Source organism: Macrosteles quadrilineatus, unplaced genomic scaffold (assembly GCF_028750875.1).
Source record: "Macrosteles quadrilineatus isolate MER2022 unplaced genomic scaffold, UCM_ALF_1.0 Scaffold_7__1_contigs__length_78375512, whole genome shotgun sequence".
NCBI classification, from domain to species: domain Eukaryota; kingdom Metazoa; phylum Arthropoda; class Insecta; order Hemiptera; family Cicadellidae; genus Macrosteles; species Macrosteles quadrilineatus.
Genome location: NW_026542600.1, coordinates 46,502,713 through 46,528,406, shown reverse-complemented (window position 1 = coordinate 46,528,406; position 25,694 = coordinate 46,502,713). Strand labels below are relative to the sequence as shown.

Sequence of the window (25,694 nt, the reverse complement as noted above, 5' to 3'; positions counted from 1 at the left end):
AATAGAGGAATGGCAACTTATGGATACAAAACGACGAATTAGTTGAATAACCTAAAATTAGACACTAGTTTACGATCCTTGTATTAACCAAACGTAAGAAAACTAAGGGTTATCCGGGTATCGTAACCAAGCACTACGATTATTGTAGGCCTCTGACAATCCTGATTCTTGAGGTATGATTCACCTACCACACAACATCCACCATTCTACACGAAATTGCTAGGCTTATTTTGTTGTCTGGAAATTTTAAAAAATCGCATGGTGTGACATGGTTTTACAATTCGGATCAATGGATTAATTCATTCAGTTCATTCTATAATACAATTTGTTCTGAATAAAATACTGTATAGCATATAACTCATCAGTCTGTTACGAAATCACCTCATAGCATTTGATCATTTATAAGCTATTCATCCTTTTCTAAGCTATTTACAAAATTTTGTGTGTTTAAGTGTTACTGAGAATGGCGAGTATAGTATATAAAACTTGTCCCTATAGATTAATAATAAAAATATTTTTGGGAGTACTTTGAAATCTATGCTCTCAGTTTTTGAACATGAGTTTATTTTTGCTAAGTTGCATGATGTCTACATATAGCTCACCTACTCTGGTGTTGTAGTAACGTTGTTCTTCTTGTTCACCTCACCAACCAATTCAATAATAACAATATGACTATGACATAACATAACCTGTTAAGTAAAACTAACTGATTTGTTTGAGAGACAATTAATTAGGTGTAAGTAATTAATAATATAATGCATTAATTTCAAATACAGTATTCCTCCTGCGCGAGATAAATATTTTAGTTAAAAACCAACCCAACGATGTGGGACGATGAGGAATGGGAAAAGAAACCGATTCAGGAAGGACTTCACAGTGAGTTAAGACATACTAGTTAGGTTTAGAGTTATCTTTTATAATGCCTAAGTTGTTAATTATGTAAACGAAACATCATTTAACGAAAGGCTGAAACATAATGTAGAGCATTTTAATGTTCATAAAATACACCATATTGTTGCGAATAAATAGGCCTTGCTTTAATATTTTTAAGACAGGCTAGAAATTAAATTTATGTTGTTGTTTTGATTTAAATTGAATTAAGCTTAATCAGCAATTTTAAAATGCCAAACATCGTTTGCTGTTAGAATGTTTTACATTAAATCTTCAATACATTTGCTTGATCTAAACAGCATTTTCGTTGAACAATAGCCTACCATTAACTTAGCTGTAGCCTACTTCAACTAGCCTAGTCATAAAAATGATTGGTCGCTACGGTAACGCCAATAAGGGATTTTGACACCATAAAAATGCCACAGTTTATTTGTAACTTGATGCTATTGTAAGTCTGGCATATTTATGTCAGCTTGTGGCCAGGCTGTGAACTTCAATAAGTTTATAACTTAGCGCAGATAAAATAAATTACTTACCAAACCTATCCCTGCATTTAAATTGGCTTCCAAAGCTATTTTCCATCTGACTTTCCCATGTGGAATTTAAAAATTAAACACGTAATTTGATATTAAGGGTTTGCCGATTATTGTGGATTAATTACATTATGTAAAACGTATGTAGAAACATTAACACTACTACCGGTACTCACTTTCATTACTGGATGCAGAAGACCAAATCCTTGTTCTATTTCTAGGATCTTCATAGTGCTTTTTTTTCTAGCTTGTAGGTAAATACTTAATCTGTGTTCATCTTGCTATATACATGACAAGGAATGATAAGGATTGATAGCAATAAAACTTAGACATGTAAGTTACCTCCACAGGTCCTTTGCTTTAATGTGTATACTATAATAAACGTCCGGGACATAAATCATATCGTATTTACACCTTACGTTAAGAAAAACACCAATGTGAACCTCCAAATAGGAATAGCCTGCCCATAACATTTAATTTTTAGAACAGTTTTACATGCATGTAGCCTACCATATACATTTATCTGTCTGATCAAATTCAAATGTGTTTACCCTTCTCTAGCCTAGGATAGATCGAGCTAAGTATAGGATAGCCATTATTTTCAAGGTGTTGATTCTTATAATGGCTGGAACTTATCTGATTTAATATAGGCCTAATGAAGTTTGAATCTCACGGTTCTCTTTAACAAACTTTTAGAAAAAGGAATTTTCCCTGACATTCTTAAGACTACCTATGTCATACCTGTTTATAAATCTGACAGCAAGTCCAATGTTCAGAACTACAGACCAATTGTGATTCAACCAACTTTGAGTAAAGTGTTTGAGAGTCTTGTTCTTGATCAGCTCGCATTTCCCTTCAAAAATGTATTCACAAAGGAACAGCATGGCTTTCTCGCCGGATGATCCACGGTCACCAATCTTGTGTTATATGAAAACTTTATCATGAAGTCTTTTGCCCAAAAATATCAGGTTGACAGCATTTATATTGACTTCAAAAAAGCCTTCGACAGTGTTAATCACGAGCTCCTATTGCATAAACTCAACAATTGTGGTATACATGGCAATCTTCTCAACTGGTTTAATTCCTACATCTCCGGTCGTACTCTCATAGTGAAATTCAGAGGATCACTCTCTAGACCCTTTTTAGCAAGTTCAGGTGTACCGCAAGGATCCCATCTGGGACCTTTTTTTATTCAATATCTTTATCAATGACCTTGTTAAATTAATAGATGTTGAATGCCTACTATTTGCTGACTACATTAAGGTCTATTGTGTGATACGAGATGAACACGATTGTGAAAACCTTCAACACAGTTTACACAATATTGAGATGTGGTGCAAACATAATGCAATGACTATGAATGAAAGAAAATGTGCTACTATTACTTTCTCAAGGGGCATAAAACCAATCCTCTGGAATTACATGCTACACGACACTATACTAGAGAGAAAAGTAACAATAAAGGATCTTGGAGTGATTTTGACATCCAACCTCAGTCCAGATCTGCACATAGACTCAGTTTGCACTAGATCATCAAAGCTTTTGGGTTTCATCATCCGTGCGTCCAGAGATGGTATCAACACCGAAGCTCTTAGGATTTTGTACACCTTACTTGTACGACCTGTGTTGGAATATGCTAGCTTAGTATGGTCCCCATATCAAACTGGACACAAAGATAGACTCGAAAAAATTCAAAGAAGGTTCATTAAAATAATTGGTGTTAAATTGGGATTCAACTATTCTACCGTCCCTATCGATGATGTAGCAAAACTACCTGAAGCTGACACCTCTAGAAGAAAGATGATCGATGCCCTCTTCCTGAAAAGACTTCTCACCAATATGATCGATTGTCCTGAGTTACTTGATCTTATCACGTTTCGAATCCCCACGGCTACTCGGACCCAGGAGTTGTTCCACCGACATCAGTGTTCAACCAGCTACGGATTTCACAGTCCTGTTCCAAGACTTCATCGTCAGGGGAATACTCTAACTCAGCATCACGATTATGACTTCTTTAATGACAGTGATTCTGCACTGAAGAGGATCTTCTCCAATTGAAGATAGCTTCCTTTTCCCCTTCTTGTTTCTGCGCTGTGTTGTGTGTGAGGGGGGTGAAAGCAGAGTATTGGGGTTAGTGTCGTGCTCTTTAACCACTTGTTTTCCTCCATTACCACATGTTCTCCTAGTTTCATTATATAAGCCATCTTTTTATTCTAGTCCAATCATTGTCAAACGATCCCCCTTTTTTGCCTTCTTGTTATTGTTAAGTTTTCTTTAATAATTTATATTTGCACTGTTAAATTCTCAATTCATTTTTGATAACCTTTCATCTCGGTTCATGTTCCTCCCAATGTTGCTACATTCACCATTAGCACTTAAGTCACAATCAATCATTGTCACACTCTCATTGTTCATACTTGTTATTGTTAAGTTTTTATATTTTATTGCACTGTCAAATATTCAAATTTTTTATGTTTTCCTTTTCGATCCTGTATTTAGTGAAGCAGGCTGTTAATGTTAGTTCAATTTTAAGACCATTGCATGTTTTTTCCTCCCTTGTTTGCCGATGTTGTATGTTCATAGTATATATATTTGTTTTTCATTTTTCATTACTCAGTTGCGAATCATTAGTGTTAGTGGTGTTAGCATGTAGGCCTACTCATAAAGCATAACCAAATAGCAAGATGTAAAACTTACAGCATGTTAATAGTATTTATTGATCCACAAATTGTTATGCATGTAATTGATTGTACAAATGGCGATTTTGCCGTAAATAAATAAATAAATAAATCTTTTGCATGCAATTAAAACAATTCCATTTTAGTTCATGAAGTTGTTTTGCGTAGATAAAAAATACTATGAAATAAATAAAAACTATGTGTAGGCCCTGGAGAATAACAGGAAAACATTGCTAACCAAGGTCTGGTATTTGACTGAGTAAATCTTAACTCAAAGCACATTTTCTCTCGGTTAGGCTATTCTTATCCTCATTAAAAAGGTTATGTCATCTTAAATTTCTGTACTTTGAGTGTTTTTAATCAGAAAATTGCTTTATTTGTATCCATCGCTTAACCTAAAATCACATTAAGGTTGTTAGTTCAGCTATTTCAATCTGGTCAAAGGGGCCCTGTACTTTTGGGCCTGAAATAGAAAGCTACACTTTGATTCTGAACTTTTAGATTTACCAATTACACCGATACAGGTGGAAAAAGTCTAATTCACCTGTAGTTGCAGGATTAAAATATAAACTTTTTTGGCAAAAACACAGTAAAAAACCTGTAATTGGTGGGTTCTCTGGTACCAGATCACAGACGTTAGTGGTAAAATGGTATTTACCAATTCTGGATAGGGCCTATCAATACACAAACCGTCTTCTTCAACGCCTGGTCTTACATTTCAAAAACAGAGTGTTATCAAAAGAGCACAGTCATTTCTTCCATTCTTGCACTGCTTTGATTTTGGCTATAACTCTTTTTTTCTGTAAAATTAAAATTTGAACCCCTCTCCTCTTCATTCCTTGGCAAATCCTTAATTAATATTAGGCCTAGATCATTCGTCACCGCAAAAATTCAACAAAGAAACAACAACAGCTTACAGCAAAGGACGCATGAAGTAGGCCTTACACCTTGCAATGTCTAGTAAACAACGAAACCCGCATCGACGATCCGCATCATTAGTTTGCGGATTGGACAGCTAGCCTATAATAATTATCGTACCTTGACTTAGGAGAAGAAATGGGTTGTGATCAAGAAATACTAGATTTTTGTTGACTAAAGACTGCTTTATAAAAATAAAGTAACCATTCATTCCAAACAGGGGTGTGGTCGGTATAGTAACACAGTAGTGTACTGTACATATTTGAGGCCATCGTATACTTTTATATAAATTGTAAATATTATATATATTAATATAATTGTACTTCTGTAAAGACTATAATCATAATACCCTATTAGGGAAGGCGGTTGGAGTTCGTTCCTAACTGCAAGGGACCTACTCATGCACACAAACTCTCCACTATCCTAATTGCCTAAAAGCCTTAATCCCCTTTACTACCTAGAATTAATTATAACACCTGTTGTATGATGCCTCAATTTAATTTTATATGAAATTAAATAAGCAATCAAATGCTTTGTGTTATTACATTTTTGGTTCAATAAAAAATTTAACTAAAAAGCTGAAGAATCAGATGGAATTTTCAAATTGCCCAAACACAAAATGATAACCGTATGACAAGAAATTGTTTAAGGGGGTTGGGATGGAAATGTTTGTAACTTCTAGATTAGTTAAGCAAAATAAATATTTGTTTGTATCATTTTCAGCTGAAGTCAAAAGAACCAATAGACTTTATAACAAATGTAAAATAAAAGTGATAGTCAAACTTCTGTAAGCCAGTGATGACTCATAGGTCAATCCTAACCTAATCCCTGGTGTCTATGTTTGTGAGGCCTGCGAGTGTGTGAGTAGGGTCGGTAGGAGCAAGTAATGCCACACTCGCTAAGCAAACAGACTGTAGGTACTGTATCGGGTATTGGTTGAAACAAGCATTTATTCACCATATAAAACAATAATCTCAAACTTTACGTGATTACCTTCAATGTAGGCTGAAGTAGGGTTAACTTTAAAAATGGTTCAAGTACTGAACCTGCAGTACCCTTGATTGCTGTGGCTGCTACTAGTTTTGATTCTTAGCTTGAACTATCATCAGGCCTTCAAGGAGTCTAAAATAATCTCTTCATTTCAATGTTGTCAACAAAGTTCAATAGATGAGAAAGACCCAAGAGACAATTAGATGCATATAATGGACATATGTCACAAAATATGCAAAGGCTTTAATGAAAATACCATTTTTAAATACAAGATCAATCGATTGAGGTTTTCGATTACTGTAATTGTTTTGATTCTTTTAGGACATGCTGGAGAGCTTGTTTTGCAAACATATGGGAACTTTTTAGAAGAGTATAGTTCACAACTTCAAGCCATTCAAGAAGTAGTATCCGTGAATAATGAACTAAAGTTTTACCCTGTTCAAATTCAGGTAAGTAATAGGACATTCATGGACATGTGTAAATAAAAACTGTGTTTATTGGCAGGTTTTACTACTTGGTGTGTAATAAAAATAAAAAAAAGGGTTATATTGGAGGAACTCTTGTTGTGGATTAGGTACCTAATTTAGCAATCTACAATTGTTGTTGATATTGAAATGTACAGTAAAACCTCAATTATCTCGCCTAAAAAGGCGGCCACTTGACCATTGAAAGACCATTTTTAAATCTTCAAGCGTTAAATTGCGGTCAAACAACAGAAGATTTACACTATAACAAAATTTTGTAGCTCTAAAATCATCAAATGGCTACAATTCAATAACAAACAGATGGTTTGCAATAGCACATGTTATTTATTTGAGTGAAGAGTTAAGACTAACAATAGTGACATTATTGTGACAAAAAATAATAACAACAATGATAGTTGCAGTCTAGGAGAAATTACATGTTTAATGAGCTTGTTATAAGCGGGTGGCAAGTGTGCCTATGTTTTGTCCCAATGGTTTGCTGCCTTTTGCCAGTAGTATAGTAGTGCAGAATTGTGTGTGAATAATTACTGTAGGTCTACCTGCAATACAATAATTAGATAGCTTAAGGAACAGTTATTAAATTAATGGTTGTAATTTTGCATTTAAGTACAGTACATTCTGCCATTACATTCTGACAAGCCGGATTGTTGGAGGAGTTACCGAGGTTTTATAGGTCTGAATATAACAAAAACAGGGAATGACATATGATACAAATGTAGACTTATCTCCCAATATATCTTATAGTGATACATATGTTTTAGTACAAATTTACGATTGGGATTTTGGGATTATGAATATAACTAATACTTTTGTAGGGCCTATTGCTATTAAAACCTAGGATCAGGACCACTGTATTTTAAATGTTAACGTATGTGTAAATATAGTCAGGATAGCTCTTAAAATAACAAATACATTTTATTACTCAATCAAACGTGTAAACCAATAACTTATTTAAGTAGTTTGTAAACCAATTCGCTCCTACAATGGGAAGGGGGTTTGGGGGTTGGTTTGTACTGTTTGTTTGTACTGTTTGTTTATGCAGCCTTTGGCACGAACTTTATTTGTATTGTCTTTGGCTGTATTTGTACATTAATTGTAAACAATGTCTCTTCTCTGTAGATTGAACCTGAAGAAAGTGGTCCAGTTACTGATCTAGTAGACACAAACAACAAAATACTAAACAAGGTTATCATCGTGTTTTCAACTCTTTGTTTAGAAGTGAGAGCACTTGAAGAAGAACTCAATTCCCAGTACTTGGATACTCTCTTGTACTATGGTGAAGGAGGTAATGTTAGAATAGAATAAGACATGAATATAACTTGAAATAACATATGACCACTATAGTTTTTCTTCAGTTAGTTTTTAGGTTATGTATCATGATGTTTCAGTAGAACTCCAATCATCCAAATCAATTGAGATTGTACTACATTCGGATAATCTGATTACCATCGAACTTGTGCATTTTACGAACAAATAGGCAGAGTCGAGCCAATTGTTTACTTTTGTGATCCCAGAACATGTCTACGAAGATTTCGTGATCGAAAAATTCACGCTTTTGCCACGATTGAGGAGGACGGTTATGATGATCCTTGACCACGGGCGACGAAGATGATGTCTATAAGACCGAGGAAGACATTGAAGATTTTTCCGAAATCGCGGAAATAGTTTACATTGTTTCCGTGACCATGGGAGACGATGATGAAGACCAAGGAAGATATTGAAGATTTTGCCATAATCGCGGAAAACGATGATGAGTTTCCATTACCGTGAGAGACGATAGTCATGTCCATACGACTGCTGAAGATAAGGTCATGTGGGGCAAGTGTACGCCCGGGGCAAGTGGACTTCCAGCTAATAATAAATTTGTTTATTTATAAAAAATATGAAAACTTGGCCTAAGATACTTCAAACTATGCCCTTTTAAATTATGATCACTATAAAATTCTCTTGTTACTATTTCTATGAGCTTAGGCGTGTTTAAAAACCTCTTACATTTCTACTCAAAACGCAAGTGCACCTCGGAAAATAAAAAAAAAACATTACTAAAAATTGAAGTACAAGGATAACTATCAAACAATTTGGTGATCTTACTTAATTTTTTAAGGGGAATTCAAAAATACAGTAACATTGTTATAGCCCTAAAAAGTCAATTTTGGGGAGTTAGGGTACACTTACCCTGTGTTAAAACCTGTTTGGGGCATGTGTACTTTTTCTCATGGGGCAAATAACCTCATGGGCCTCAATAACTAATAAATTATATAAGAATAAAGAAAACTTGACCTGAAGAAAAATAAATGGTACTGTAAGTAAGTCAAGTCTTTGATCAATCTTATCTTAATACAATTTTTAATGTTTAATATAGGAACCTTCAGGGCCTAAGTGAAATATAATTTAAAATATGAAAGTTTTAAGTTACTTCACCGAGCGGAGGCTTACAACAAAAATCCTAACTGCCGTACAGTTTGAGATATTTTATTTATAAAAAAATAAAGCTCATTGATACTTGGGAATTGTTAATTCAATGAGTAGACGAGCATCACTTTATCTTATATTTTACTGTTACAGCGGGAATATTCTTATTTTTGTTATATTAACTTATACTCCGCGCCAAAGCTGGTGGCGGCTGAGGGATTAGGACGGCCAGGTAGGACTACATAGGTCGAACTTGCTCACCGACCTGGCCGTCCTAATCTCTCAGCCGCCACCAGCTTTGGCGCAGAGTATAGTGTGATGATGAATTCAGAAGTGAAAAATGTAGGCCTAGTCATTTTAATATAAGACAAACCTAAACCCTCAAATATATTTGACAACAAAGAAATGTTAGGCCTTGTAGTTTTATGATGTTTAACATGTTTACAACGGCTTTTATTGTTTTCCAATGGCTTGTTTTCCATCTTATCCGATTTTTCCGCAGCCACTTTATTTAAGATAATAAAGACTACTGTACATTTATGATTTCGTTTCAGTGGATACAAACGCTCTGGAGGGACAACCTCAGCTGATGATAAGTAAACTCCTGCCTGTACTCCAAGATCTGATGAGTTTTGTGAAAAGATGCTACCAAGTGGTCAACCAACTAGTTTTGCAGCTCATAGCGTTCTATGCTCTTGCAAAAGAAAACTCAAAATCCCTTACACCAGCTGATCTTCATATGCAAGTTAGTTTTGATCTAACAACATCCTACTTTAGATAAATGGCTGTTATAGGCAGCTTTGTAGGATTTTTATAGGTCTTTTGTAACTTAGTAAGATATACTAAAAGTGTCGTTGCCAGGATTTGGATGGATAAGAGATTACAGGGATAATGAAAATCCCCTGATAAATCTGTGACTAAAATTTTCTTATAGCCTAGTTTGTTAATATGATTTTGGTGATATGGAAACATAAGTTAATAAGTACACTATATTAAACAACAACATCAAAAACAAGTGTTGAGAGAAGGGAATTAAATATATTTTGCAAAATCAAGGTTGTTAAACCTGCGACAATTTTTGTCAAGTAAATTTACCTCCTGTAACTAGTGGTTACCTAGTAGACCATAACACATAGCAGCGGCATCTAACAAATTTATAGTCAAATCTGTAAGAAGCTAGTGTCAGGTAATTATAGAGCTTTACTGTAATGTTTGATTACATATCCATTTATCATAAACCAATGTGTAGAGCCAATATACAGTACTTAAGATTAGTGTGTTTCATCAAATTTGTCTTTAAAATATTGACATATTGACTAATCATTAATATAAAATATTTAGATTACCTTACAATATCCATTAATGTTGTTGATACGATACTACATGTTTCTTGGCAACAGCCACATCATCAGGTTGATCCTCTTGGTAGATTCGTCATTCATAAAATAAAGACACTGAATACATTTAACACAGTTACAAACACAGATTACGAATATTATTTACACGTCGTGATAATGCGTGTACATTTCTGGTTAGGTCGGCTGCGACTCCGGTAAGTATGATAAGTATGTCATACTTTGGACTTATAGAAGGTGATGTGAAAAGTTAAATTTGCAACAGTCAAATTTAACCGTTTTGAAGTGATATAGTTTATTGTATACAGGGTGATTGAAAAGTCCCGGAACGGTGTAATATATTTTTTACAATTTTAGAAAAGTAATGATATTTGGTATATCAATAATAACCATAATTGTCTATTCTTTTAAGCCATTATTAATTTTTTATCACCTCCGTTTCGGTGATGAAGTAGTAAATATAGTATAGCATACAGTATTTTTATGATACAACGTATTTAAACAAAGATTGATTGTCACTTGACTGGTTGGATAATAATCAATATTAAAACATCTTTATCAGGAACAAATTTATTGTTGGACTTGACTTGACACAATTTCACAGTACTGTTTGTCGACTGATAGACCGAGTTTACTTGACCAATGTACAATAATGGTCTGCAGGGGGGGGGGGGGGGGGGCAAGAAGTGTAAGAAAACTATAATATTTTTTAAAAATATTTTTGATTGTTTAAGCAATGAATGACGCCATTTTGCAGTGTGATCATGTAGGCACTTCAAGGTCAGTAGTTCGTGATTGTTTCTCGAAGTAGGTATCTTCCCCTCCAGCTATGTTCTGCCCTTGCCATGAGCAAGGTCTAGTTCCTCTTGTGTCGTGTTCATTTTCACAGCTGATCTGGGTTTGAAAGGCACAATGAGATGATTTTGTCTTTGTTTAGCACTCGATTACTGATGTCACTGTCACTTAAAAATGGTTTAAATACCTTAACTGTCAGGTGATCCTTGGAGTAGTTTTACACTACTGCAGTTTCAGCCCTCAGGGGGCTTTCTTCAGGTGTCAAAGGAGGTCAAAAGTTGTCATTCATACGAATTCGTCACATTTAAACTACGAGAACACAAATACGAATACGGACAGGAACACAAACATAAAAAACGAATACACACGTAAGAGTCACAAACATTTCCCATGGGTTGATTGATGCACAACGCGTGCAAGGAGCTAGCCCAGACGAGTCTAGGCTAGCTCCTCGTCTAGGCTAGCTCCTTGCACGCGTTGTGCATCAATCAACCCATGGGAAATGTTTGTGACTCTTACTTGTGTATTCGTTTTTTATGTTCGTGTTCGTGTATTTGTGTTCTCGTAGTTTAAATGTGACGAATTTGTATGAATGACAACTTTTGACCTCCTTTGACACATGAAGAAAGCCCCCTGAGGGCTGAAACTGCAGTAGTGTAATACTACTCCAAGGATCACCTGACAGTTAAGGTATTTAAACCATTTTTTAATAACTAAAATGATTTGGAGGCTAACATCATGAAATCACTGTCACTGTTTATCTACTTGGAAATGTCATTTTCCTCCCTCTCAGTATACTCCTCCAACTGTTGAAATTATAATACATTTAAGATATGAATATTGTACAGCTACTCTCACTTTTTTTCTCTATATTCTGGATGTCCGGATTATTGGAGACTGGATTAGGGAGTATATATTGTATGATATAGATATAATTCAAGATTCTGTGTTTGTTAGGATGTACTAGAGCACACGGGGCAACTCCTGGTAATGTTGGTCACACTGGATGAAGTGCTGATGAGTCATATGACCCTGAGGGACCATTGGAACTGCTATCAGCACTCGGTCAGCAAAGCAGTCCACGAATCTGCAAGATTCCATGTTGACTCCGGCAAAACAAAGATGCTTGGCAAAATGCTAAAGCAAATAAACTCTACACTTCTTAGTGGAACCATCTTTCAGGTATTTATATCTTAAATGAGTCATTAGTATGGTACTGATTTATGTATATTGAGTACAAATATATATTTGTACAATGTATATCATGGAACAATTAATTGGTGATGTTTTCATGCTTGATTTACTTTTCAAAGTTTGTCATTATTATTATTGTTATACGTTTAAAATTTAAACACATTCACTTATGGTATGGTTTATGTTAATTAAAAATACCTCAAACAATGTGTGATACCAATTATATTATCAGTTTCCTCCTGTTTTTTTGCAGTTATTGTTATGCAATTTTGGAGTGGGAACTTTTACTCTGTTTGTCCTAAGCTTGTTTGAATTTCCAAAACAATAAACTAAAAATAACTTGTATTATCTATTCACAGTTGTGGTTGTCGTTAGGTTTGACTCTTCATCGTCATCAAAGGGCTGTGCTAACCAAGTCTTTATTTCGGGAAACAAGTGAAAATCACTCTTATCGGTCATTTGACTGTTGGGTGGTTAAGCGAAAATCTCCCATTCGAATGAATGAAGGAGATCTTGTGTATGATTTGTCGTGTGAAGTCGGACATTGTCATGGGGAAAAAAATTTACATCACTGGAACACACCACCGGACATCATAATTGTTTTCCGATGTTTCTGTAAACTTCACACAATTGAGGCTGAATTTCAGTTGGTTTTTAGTCTCTGGGCAAAAAAAACCTGTATTACAAAACACCAGCAGGATTTTTAATTGTAGCACACTTTTTAAACTTAAATATTACGACAACAGGTAGCACAACGACTCTTTTTCTGTAACAACTGGACAGTCATCGAGGGGGTGGACATGTCTGTAATTTAAATTCTGCTACCAGCACGCGCCTATTGGTGTCAGACGGAAACGTTCCATACTTTCTTATCTTTTTATTAAATTATATTACAGTAGAACCTCTTTAATCCAAACCCCCGTAATCCTAACGTTCACTAATCCGAACGCCTCATTGCTGTACTCTATACATGGTACAGTAGTTCTTTATTGTATACTGTATTTATTGATATACGCACTGTAATTGTTTCTATTGCAACTACAGTTCTATTTATTCACTATTTTTACTACTGTATTAAATGAACACTGTATTTTACTTTATAAAGCACGTTTTCACTTTTCCAGTAGCAATTACGTTCCATTTTAGCAACAATATGTTCTGTAATCCGAACTACCCCGTCCCAATTAGTTCGGATTAAAGAGGTTCTACTGTACAATTACTTCAGTAACACAACCGATGCATAAAAGTGAGTTATCATTAACCAAAGTAGAAAGGTTCAACCATCAGCTTAGTAAGTAGTTCTGCCTATCTCATTTCAAATGTATAAGCATCCTACTATTGGTTTAGTAATATTACCTATGACCGTTTTGAACTAGTCGTTTCAGTTCAGTTCTTAGAATTGAAAAGATTCGCTTAACAGCATTGTTTTACTTAACAATACGATTAAAGGACCAATGAGATTCAAAGATAGAGAGAAAAGAAGTAAAATTGTAATACTTCAAACTTCAACTAATCAGCTGTTTAACCCAATTTAATTGTTAAGTGGTGCAATTAACACTTTGAGTGCCGCCGCGTCTCACTCCGAGACGCACCATTGTCGTACCTTGAGTGCCGAGCGTCTCGTAGCGAGACGGTCGAGGTTGCGCGAGAAATGCCGGTGTCTCGGAGCGAGACGCTCAGAAAATCATTTCATACAGTATCACATTTCAATAAAGGTAGCTGCAAATCACTCCAAATGTGACAGAAGGAGGTCGGCAACAACTATTTTGCTCTTTTACTGTATAATGAAGCTGAGAAATGTGGTCTACCAATCAACAAAAACCATTACACGATAGTAGACGGCTTTACCCAGCTGGTTCGTGTGTTGTTGTTTCGACTGTTTACGTTCTAGTAAATGTTTGTTTATGAATAGTTTGGTTATAGATAGTCATGAATCGTTGAAAAATACATTTTAAACCTTTAAAAAGTTATAATACCACAACTTATTCGTGCATTTGTTGATAGTTTGTGGCTAATCACATAAAGTGTACCGGTAACTGGACTTGGTAAGTCAGGCCTATAGGTGCATGTGATTTTATTTTGACCGTTTGTATATTTTGTGCTTGGCTTATAATAGTATTCTAATAGTAATTTGAATTATCAACATAAAATAGTTTTGTCTGTAACAATACAAGTCCTAGAGCATGATTTAGGTTGTTTTGCTGGGTAGGGCCTGGAATTTTTTGAGACCTCTTTGTAGTAAATGTTACATATTTTTTGGACATATACAATAAATACATTTGTTATACATGATTTCTCTTTAATTTTTAATGCTCTTTAAAATGAATGTAAAAATTGAATGTCAATGATTAATTTTAAATTGTGTTATTTTAACTCAAACTTTGAAAATGAGAATAAACTGCACCATATTTCTGTCTTGTCCATGAAAATATTTTATTTTAACTCATGAAACCCCAACTAAAATTAGTATTTTACAATGCACAATCTAATAATCTACAAAACAAAACAAATTTTAGGCCAAAAATGCTAATAAATAAGTATTTTATGACAATTTTCCTAAACACCTGCATTTATGTGGAAAAATGGTCGGCATTCCTAGAAGCAACATCACATGTAGGCCTGGTAAACCTCAAATAAAATTGTTTCACCCCCTGGAGGCACTCAAAGGGTTAATGGTTGGTCCAACGAGTCCTTGCATCACTCAGTGGCAATGAGAGGTTATAAACAAAAACATAACCTCTCTTAGAAGTTATGAGTAGTAATTGTTAGTAATTAAAAAACGGTCGTAGGTAAAGTAGTGTACGCAACTCGTGTAAATAGTCTTAACGACACTCGTAGATCTGAAGTTTCTACTAGTGTTATTATCACTTTCTTTACACAATCGTTGCGTAATCTACTATTGCATTGGACGTCCAGCAAATTTGCTCCTGTGTTCTCTTATAGGGTTGGTCAGAAGAATACACTTGGAGACAGAGAGCAATAAACATGTTTAAATATTGAATTAGTTCAATAAAAAGGCTCATTAATATAAATATTCTTTTTTACAGAATGTCTTACAACTACCATTTGAAAGAAATGGTCCTGCTACAAAAAACTCTGAGCTATCGGAAGAAATGGATAAGTACATTAGGAGTGCTTTAAATGAAGTAGAGACAAAGGTTTTGACAGATCCAGAGGTCCAGATGACGTGGGCCAGTGTTTGTACGTTATACACATTCTATGTTCATCTGTTTGGTTCCTCAGATAAGAAGCTGTTCAAACAATTCTGGGAATTAAGTAAAAAAGTGAGTTATATTACAATACTTTTTGAAAACAAAAAATACCCCCAATTGTTGTGTTTAGGCGTATCCAGCCTAAAGTAGTGCACTACTCCAGTGTTTATTTTTTGTAGCAGAGCTGATGACATTGCAATTCTTAAGTAGGTTGTACTGAAAATAAAGGTTGAAAAACTAAGACTGAGATTAAGAAAAATACTTGGTTCAGACTATTGTAGTTTTGTTTTTAATATTGAGGGATGAAATTAGATAATAAAGTAATCTAATGGGAAATAATCTTAATAAGTATTAAGTTTACTGTGTGATTTACTTCCTGAATTTGATCAGGTAACTTTTTTAGTTAATGGTTTCTTACTTATAATCTAGGTGATAAGTGTATACTTTATATGATATTTGATATTATAATAATTGTTTTGTGTTTTCTAGATGTATATAAAATCTAGGTTGATAAAATAACCAAGTGATTTCCACTAGCCAATATTTCTTCCTTTCATCATTATTATAAAAACAAACAAACCATACTAGAAAAGCAAAACAAGATATCCTGTGTAGTGTGTATTTATAAACTACCTACCTATTAGTCAGTTGTCAAAGAGGAAATGACAATTTTGGAAATTCCATATGAACTCTTTTGATTTGGTAGCTAAATATATAGAAATATAATAAGTAAAAAATATAAAACAGAGGTTTTACGGTGAGGGACATTTGCAAATTATGAAGGTTAAAAATTTTGTGCTAAGAGCCAGGGCCGATTTACTGAATAGGCAAGTGCCTAGGGCGCATGGCATTTGGATTTTTGGGGGGTGCCAAAAAATTGGAAAGTAAAAAAATGTGTGGTTGTATTTGCTTGCGATCACGGTAAACTTCTGAAAATCCCTCGCGGCCGTGTTAATTTTCGTCTCCCTTGGCTGTGTAGACATCGTAATCGTCCCACGGCCGCGACAATTATCAATATCAATATTTTGTAATATTAGTTTGTATGTGTGCTTACAGGTGCCGTCAGTAACTCTGAATGGCAACATAGTCTGGTTCCCGGATCAGTTCTTATGTCAACACCTGACACATTTATCTAAGAAGTTGGTGGATAAGAAGGCTCAAGAAGCTGTAGTAAATGCTAGGATTAACTATATCCAAATATCTAGTTCCAATCTGCCTAAACTTATCTCCTCTTTCTCATTCCAGGTGAGTGCCATATATTTTGCTAGTTAAGCGTTTCTTTAAAGGCGTTAAGTATCCACCATGCAAATTGTCAACATAAAGTTGACTTGTGTATTCAACACAATTTTGAGTTTTTTAATAGTGTCCATGAGAATACTATACATATTTTTTACGTGTAGATGAATGGAGTCCCCTATGAAACGTTACACTTGGAAATAGATCAAAGTGTTGAGTTAACACGTTCGCTGCTGAAAACCTTTAAACAGGTGCTCGGCAATGGCGGCGAGGCCCGGGCGGATTCAGCGATCACTATTGGTATTGAAATATCTCAGTAAGACGAATCACAAAAGAGCAGTGGTGATTGTTCTGCATTACCCCGATAGTGGACGTAGTTCACTGAAACACCCAAAGGTAACAGCACTGCCTGGATCAATAACCAGAGTCTTTGTAATATGGCTCAAATAGAGAAAATCTCCTAAAACGGGCAAAAGCATTGCCATACGGGATTTTACGGGCAATTTTAGTACCAACCTACATCAGAATAAAGCACACATTCTAAGCTAATGGCTAGCAACGATTACAACGTTCCCCAGCAATGGCTCAGCTCAAATTGCAACAAGGTTGTTTGCATTGGTGAAGGACGACATTTCCTGCCTCGCCCCCGGTACAGCGTGGCGGTAATTCCCGCCCCTCGCAGTGAACGTGTTAATGCACTAAATTTATAAATTTAAAATAAAACTTAGTTTTTGCTTAATTGAGTAACAACTGACTCCTAGAGTTTTATGCTGAAAGTGTTTTGCTTTGAAAGTGTTAGTGTTTGCTTGATTCTGTTACAACAATCCACTATGTTTTTAAATATTAGCCAGATAAAAATATTGTTTCCTGTTAGGATCTTTCATGTACAGAAGAAAAACCATATTTTTTATAAAATTGTACCAGCCTACACTGTCACCGTAGCCTAAGAGTGATTTAGTAATTCAGCCTCCATTTTGCAGTTCACTGCTGCAGTTCTTGGTTATTTTGTATAATGTTTCTATTAGAAACATATACAAAATGTTTCTATTGTAGCTTATAGATAGATACATCAAGACTCACACATATATAATACATGCAATAAAACTACATATAACACTGCAAAATATTACAAATGGCTGTGATTTAATGGAAACAGTTTTTCCACAGTGACTCTAGAACAAAGCAAAGTATATTTTATATCATACTTTTAGTTAATACAGTAACATCACAATACAATTAAATGTTTGAAAAAAAAACACTGTTTATATTATAAAGAAGGTAACATAGATTTACCTGGCTAATTTATGGATTAGATATTGTTTTCACCCTCAATCCAAACGACACTGGATCAATCACCTCCAGAGTTTGTTAGATCTAAAGGACTGTTATTTAACCCAACTTTCATTGATCATTGGACATCTTATTATTGACTTCTCTTGATAAAGAAATCACTCAAAATCAGCTGATTTAAGTTTTTAACAAAGATATGATAAATGCATTTAGATTCATCACAAAGTACTGTATGACACAAGTTATTGCATTGTTGTCAATGTCATGAATCAAAATAATTTACTGACTAAAATAATTCTGCTTGGGTCTGAAAAGCTTCATGTATATTTAATGTGTCTAGTCTACTATACGTTTTATTGAAGAGATTTATGTTTATATGCTTTATTTATTGCAGGTTTTTGCATGGATCTTACAAATGGAGTCAATTTTGAAAAAAGACCTAGCAAATTTCAAAGTTGATGACATAAAGGTTATGTGCAATTATTATCTGGAGGTAAGTGAATTTTTGCAATATAATATATTAACAATGGTTAGCGTTAGCAGTATTCAAATTAGAAATAGCTATTTGTGTATTAAGAGCACTAAGTATGTCGTTGCGGCTCGAGAACTGTGGGTTACAAACATTTTGACAAAACGCATTGACTTTTTGTGCTCTCAATACTCAAAAGATTTTTCCTACCACGTCATTTAGGTTATGTTTGCTTTTATTAGGTTATTTTATTTGCTTATCGGTTTCGAGTGTTAACGTACTGGCTCCATGGCTGAGGTTGGCGTAGAAATGCCAACTGTGAAATCAGCTGATTAAGCATGCGGGAATGGTCATTCCCGCTCTAGAACGGAAATAAGCTATTTTGCGTACTGTTTACAGTGTGGTAATGTGATCTTTTCCATGCAATGTTAGGAAAAATTATTGGTTGTGTTACATTTCTTTCAATACCAAACTAAGTGTAGTAGATGCTGGATGCTTGTTCATTTATTTATCCCGAGGAAATTTTACAAACCGTTTTTATGTTTTAAGGGTAAAAATTTGGAAAAAACAAATTTTTGAAAAATAACAAAACATTCTGTTTCTATGACACAAACCTGGCTGGTTCGCTTACTAGCTCATTCAAGTTCATCCCGTCTTACACATTCATTTAAAGTTTCATCAGAATTCAGCCAAAATTACTCAAATTATCAGGGTTACAAACACACACAAAAATTTGACAAATAGCGTTTTTGGCCTTTGGGGGACATCAAAATGAAAAAGTAAATCGGTCCCGAGCCTAGGTCTTACTATGAGACCTACTGTAAATCTCTCAGGTTAGGAAAATTTCCCTGTATTGGAGAACTGCCTCAAATAAAAACTTCAAACAATAATGTTTCACTATTCATCTATGGTTTGCTTCTGTTAAGTTCTATGCAAATGTCAAGATGTTGCCATTAATTCATAACTGTGCTGTGTCTAAAGGGTATCCAACTGAGCTTGAAGATGCACAAGCTGTTGACGAACCTGACAAATCTACATGGGTCAATGGCCAAGCCCATGACCAAGTCGTCAGTCATTGGTCTCTGCCGCCTCGTGGAACTAGTCAAAACAGTCAGGGAGACATATCTTCGTAACCAGGCTGTGATAGCTCGTAGTGTGGGACATATCATTCAGCGACTCTCCTTTCAAGCTTTATCCATTATAGCTGCAGCTAAGGTAAGTCAATAAATGTTTGGATTGCTTACAGTTATAAATAAATAATTCTTTGACATTGTCATGATTAAAACTTGAATGCACTTACTCCAAGTCAAATGTTTATCAATATACAGCCCTAAAAATTTTACATTATTAATTTATCATCAGTTGGTAAAGATTAATCAATGATTGCAACTGATTGAGGTGTACAAAACTTAAAAATTTTGTTTTCTCTTCATTCATTTTCAAACCATTGATCTCAAACCACTTACCCAATTCTGATAGGTTTTTTCTTCATTTTATGTTTTAAATCATCATTGTTTTTTGTTTTAACTACTGCAGTACTGTAGTGTCATCTGCATAGAGAGTTAGATTATTTGAAACATTTTTTGGAAGATCATTAATATATATAAGAAATAGAAGTGGCCCCAAATCGAACCTAGAAGCACACCCTTTTAATTTTTTTGCTATTTTGATTTTGCTTTGAAATTATCCTTACAAATGACTGTTCTCTAATGGCAATTATTTAGGTAATATGTTAACCATGATACTGAATTTACAAAAAAGGGATGTAATTCTAGTTTTTTAACCCTCCAAGTGTCCATAGTAATGGTATTAATGTCGGCCCATTTATTGCGCAATCGCAGGGTTTTATTAAAATGTATCTTAGAAACTTAAAAACACTCTAAAGTATACTGTTTTATACAATATTTTGTTTACAAAATTATGGGCTTCATTGTAATGTATAAAACATTACAAAAGAAATTTTCAACAATTTTTGTGGTGTTAACATTTTTCAAAAATTATAAAATAAATGATAAAATGTATGTTTGTGCTCAATAAATTTGTATAATTTATAGGTCTACAAATATTTTAAAATTGCCACTTTGATCTAAATTTTATAAGGATTACAAAAATATAATAAAATAAGGAAGTAAATTAGCAAATAAATAAGTTATGGGTGAAAAACAGATTTCGTACATTTAGCGTTTAGCTAAGAATGCATAGCCTAACCATAGCTAGGAATCTGGCGGATAATTTACATCAATATCACTACATACTTCTTCAGGATCATCAACCAGCCCTTCAAAATCACTTAAATCTTCTTATAATGCACCACGTATATCTTTTTATTTTTAACACTAAAACAATGATAAACGTAATAAAACATATCAGTCATCGGTGCGAGGTTAACCAAGTTGTTTACAAATACGCACGTCATCTGTCTGCTACAATATTTTCGGAACTAAAATGAAAAGCGTCTAGAAATAGACATCAGGAGAAAGCTTAGAATCTGCCGAAAAACAACAATACCAATCTCGATCCAGTTCAATCTGATTCAGTTAGTCCCAGAGCATTTGCCTTAAACGATGTTTGTGTGTCGCAACTGCGACGCATAACACCATGGCGGGTGTGTTGTGCGTCGATTACGCGACGCTTAACACTCGGAGGGTTAATGAGTATATCATGATTGACTCAGTCAAACGCCTTGGATAAGTTACAAAACACACCCATTGTGATATGTTCCCATTGTGCTATCTTATAATTACCTACCTGTATTTTTTAGCCTTAATTTCTCAAGTAAAAAGTTTTGGTTCCGAGATTGTAAATTTTTGGCATTTTTGCTTTTGACAATCACTACTAGCTTTTGCTAATTATATGTAATTACTCTTGATTGTTCATTAAGTTTACTTAAACACGCCCACTCAATCGTGAAAGAGCAATGAATTTTGTGAACTTTTTAAAGTTCTGGATTATTAAGCGGTTAATCGTTAAATGTAAATAAACACTCAATGTTAGAAAACATTTGTAATTATGTAAAATAATAATAACGAGAATGAAACAAAAAATCCTGTTATATTTGCATGTTATTTTGTAAGCTAATCCTTCCAGAAAATTAGGTTAATTCAGCCTGAAATAAAGTCAAGTGTATTTTGAAAATAGCTTAGAAGATATTGTTTGATCAAATTGATTCAAAACCACTTAATTTAGGGACAGAATGACAAACCTGGAGTGTGTAGTGTTCTCTTTTCTCATTTACTTTTTTTCCTACAGAAAGGCCTGATGTCGGACAAGAAGTTTAGTGAAAAGCATGTAGACATGTTGTCATCCCTAGTCCTAGCAGAGAAATGCCTCAACGGTCCTCCTACACGAGAAAGACTGCTGGTCGCTCGGATCGCATTGTCTGTTGCTAACCAGAAACAAACATTCCGAGATGAAGACTTAACCTCACTCTCAGTCACGTTAGCGTCTCTTGCCAGAATACCTCGCCTCATTCACCGTTTAGAGCAAGCTACCAACTGCAACTTCCTTTACTGGCACCGTGTTATTCTGCCTATATACTTCACCGCTCTTTACGAGTCCAAAGGCCATCTTCATGGGATTAAGGTTAGATCAAACTTTATTACAGTAAAACCTCACTAATTTGACAAGTTTTGGACTTAGTGGTTGTCGAGTTTGGTGGTTGTCAAGTCATCCAGAACATTAAAACTTCTTATGGGTTTGAATAAATGGATACATAACAGACTAATTCTTACATATACATTTTTTAGGTACTTACATGAGTATTTTTCATAGATATTGAGTAAACAATCTAAAAAAAAGTAGAATATTCAACAATTAAAGCTTGTAAAGTCAAACACAATAAGACAAAGCCAGCTATAAGAACGTGTGCCTTGTCAGCTGTTGACTGTCCAGTTATAAGAATTGTCGAGTTAGTGAGGTTTTGGTTTTACTCTAATAGATCTTTGCTTAAAATTTATTTTTGGTTAAAGTGAGTTTGGAACATTGTAGATCATGATTAGTGGAAAACAGTTTTCTCATAACGCTTCCGATCCTGAAATCTATACCTGATAAATTACCTAAACATAACAAGATTATTACAGAAACCCACATAACAAGATTATTACAGAAACCCAGCCAAAGCTGTAAAGTCAAATTAATAACCACATGGACAACTGTAAAAACAAGAAGCAAAAATATCCTGAAAGAAATCTACAATTTTATGGTTTAGTTTAATGGTTTAGGTTTATGGGAGGCTTTTTCATCTGAGGACGGGATCAGATTCCAGATCACGAAACCTCTTGCAATCTTTGTCTTTTTACCAATCTAGAAAGGAAAAGTAAAAGTAATAAACTCTTAAATTAAGTCTAATACTAACTAATTAGGCTATACTAGTGTAATATTTGAAGCACGCTATTTATGGAACTAATTTCATACCCTCCATATTTTGTTTAAAGCGAAGCAATTTTTTAGGGATGGACAAGATTGGATTTTTAGTTCGAGACGAGACGAGACGAGATTTTTTATTTCTCATAAAATTTTGAGACGAGATCGAGACGAGATTTCTCTTCTCATACACAACGGGAAATGCACGTTCAAAATTTTTACCTGATTTTTTAACATTGTTAGATGACTGTTTAAATACTAAAATAATGATAATAGGCAAGAATATTTACAATCTTTCATTAAATAACATCAGCATAACATTTTTTTATTAATCACGCCTAACTTAAAGCAATATTAATTTTTATAAAATAGTTACTTGTTTTGACTTTTTTTATAGTAATAAAACATTCCTCACACTGCTTACACTTAACAAAACTTCTCAAATGTTATTAAAGTAATATTATTAAAATAATGAAAGTAATATTTACATTAAAAGAATTAAAGTAATATTTACATTAAAAGAATTAAAGTAATATTTACATTAAAAGAATTAAAGTAATATTTACATTAAAAGAATTAATTAAATAAGAACGCCTTCGAAAAGGAAACGCAACTACAACACGATCCTGTATTGCGGGTATTGCATTGACTTTCTGCAGGCGTTTTTAATTTTTTTTTTTTTTTTTTTTTTTTTAATTCTCGTCTTGATAAAAATCTCGGCCAAATAGTAATCTCGTCTGGTGTAACGAGATTGAAAATTTCCCGAAATTTCGAGACTTGACCATCCCTACAATTTTTAGTAGTATACGATTATATTAATCAGCCCAACCACAAAGCTGATCAAATTTTTAAAACTTAAAGTGTCAAATTTGTGCAGTTTTTTTAACAATCACTGACAAAATCAAGTGTTATGTCAAAACACCATAATTCAATAAAATAATCATATTTTTTCATTTTATGATTTTAAAGCTAACACTCATGATTTGTACAGTATATTCTGGAGGCCATAGAAGACAGTGTCAAGGATATGCACGGCAGTTTGCAGCCTCAAATAATGCGGCCTCTGGATGGAGAGATCACTCAGCAACTCAATGCAAAGGTAGTTCTAATTCCAGTAGAACTGCTTGTTTTGTAAAAAAAACCATGCAAGTCATTGGAACAAACACTAAATGTTGTAAAGTCAGTTCAGCAGCCTCCATTTTGTAAATTAGAGCCGTGGAAACCTATACCTCAATCACACAGCAGGCTTGTTTTTTAAGTTTGCAATTTCAATTATGTAAAATTGAGGATGACATAATAGTACTTTAACAGCTATTTTGTCTGCTAGTCTATCTTAAATATCCAGACTAGATTCTCAAAATGTTGCAATAAACTGTAAACAAAATCTTTACATACAAATGTAGCATTTAGAAAAAAACAGAAACAAAAAAAAATACCTACAAAACATTTTTACATCTTCGATAAAGAAGAAACAAAATATTTCTCAACAAAATACCTTGAAGGGTGTGTTTGTCATGAAAAAAACTAGTTCAGGCCTACACTGAGCAAGGATGGTGGACACGGACTGTTTTATTGAAAACGAAAAGTTAACTGTCCGAGAGCTCATTCCAGTTTTTCATATACAGTAAACTCTCGATTATCCGTGGGCGGTTTATCCGCTTTGCAAATTATCCACAGTGCATGCAGGTAAAAAAAAACATAATTTAAATAAAGTTACTAAATACAAAACCGCAATAAAAATCGTAAATCACAAGTACAGTACAGTACACTTACTAATGTACAGTAAAAACCGTGTACAGTAGTTCAGTATTACTGTACAGTATATTGGTATCCACTGTACGTGGTGTGTGCTTGAGCAGTTTTGGGCGCAACCAGCAACACTGCAGATCTTTGTTTACTAAGCGCGCGAGTGAATCACATGACCAGTGAATAATCTGCATATTCATTTCCCCTCATTTGCCCTGTCTACTACTGTTGACTGACCCTCCCCCTTCCCCTCAATACGCGCATCACTACAGCATTAGTTCAGTACTCAATCGTTCAAACTGTTAGCTTCGTTAATGCAAACGATAGTGATATTTAATTCGTGATGCATTAAATGTCATCAATAACAGGATGATATTTATTGAGTTTTGTTATCAGGTACATCCTTTTATTGTATAATAAACTTATTTAGAGCACTTGTGTGTTGTTTTTTAGTGCCTTCGACCTTTGTTTAACCGTTATCAGCAATTTTGCGGCTTATCCGCAAAATTTGATTATCCCCGGCATTCACGCCAGTCAATCCCACAGATAATTGGGAGTTTACTGTAGTTTGTTGATCACAACCTACTAAATATACATTGTATACACCAAAATACAGCTGTTCCCTTTGGAATTTTTCATGCTATTGAGTTACGATAGCCTTAACGATGATATTACTGGTTTCTTGTTAATATTTATTCTAAATACAACACCCATCCATATTTATTCAGCTTATAGTAACTTTCAAGTTTCAACCATAACAACCAGCATATCCTCATTTTAGGAAATTAAGAACTGGATGATAATCTTGAGTTATTGATTGTCTGATCCAATAAATGAATTGTTTTGTATTTTTTCTTAGATCTTGAAACCTTTATGCGAAGAGATTGAAACAAACCTCAGATTGCATGCCCATGCTCATCTGCAGTCCCAGGAAATCTCCTTACCCTCCCTCAAAGCAGATTGTAAGAACATAATGTCGTTACCCCCAGTGCTCCTCTTTTGCCGTCTCATCCACCTCAAAGGTAAGATTATTTATTGGTGATATACTGCTGTTTTTTGTTATTTCAATAATTTATCATTCATTTTGTCGATTAAAGATCACCATATACAACATCTCTATTTAAATCA

The 25,694-nt window shown here is 34.3% G+C and overlaps 1 protein-coding gene across 1 annotated transcript in view; it reads left to right on the top strand.

Annotated features, from left to right (window-relative positions):
• The first annotated feature begins 685 nt into the window (after nucleotides 1-685).
• The window catches only part of LOC128998106 (WASH complex subunit 4-like), a 44,231-nt gene continuing 19,222 nt past the window's right edge, over nucleotides 686-25,694 (top strand). The window contains exons 1-12 of the mRNA XM_054424102.1: nucleotides 686-876; nucleotides 6,332-6,459; nucleotides 7,615-7,780; nucleotides 9,462-9,652; nucleotides 12,015-12,239; nucleotides 15,299-15,535; nucleotides 16,520-16,708; nucleotides 18,384-18,482; nucleotides 19,440-19,673; nucleotides 21,708-22,040; nucleotides 23,812-23,919; nucleotides 25,426-25,588. Of these exons, the coding sequence (XP_054280077.1) occupies nucleotides 825-876; nucleotides 6,332-6,459; nucleotides 7,615-7,780; nucleotides 9,462-9,652; nucleotides 12,015-12,239; nucleotides 15,299-15,535; nucleotides 16,520-16,708; nucleotides 18,384-18,482; nucleotides 19,440-19,673; nucleotides 21,708-22,040; nucleotides 23,812-23,919; nucleotides 25,426-25,588 (2,125 nt within the window). The 5' untranslated portion in view covers nucleotides 686-824. The remainder of the gene's footprint in view (nucleotides 877-6,331; nucleotides 6,460-7,614; nucleotides 7,781-9,461; nucleotides 9,653-12,014; nucleotides 12,240-15,298; nucleotides 15,536-16,519; nucleotides 16,709-18,383; nucleotides 18,483-19,439; nucleotides 19,674-21,707; nucleotides 22,041-23,811; nucleotides 23,920-25,425; nucleotides 25,589-25,694) is intronic.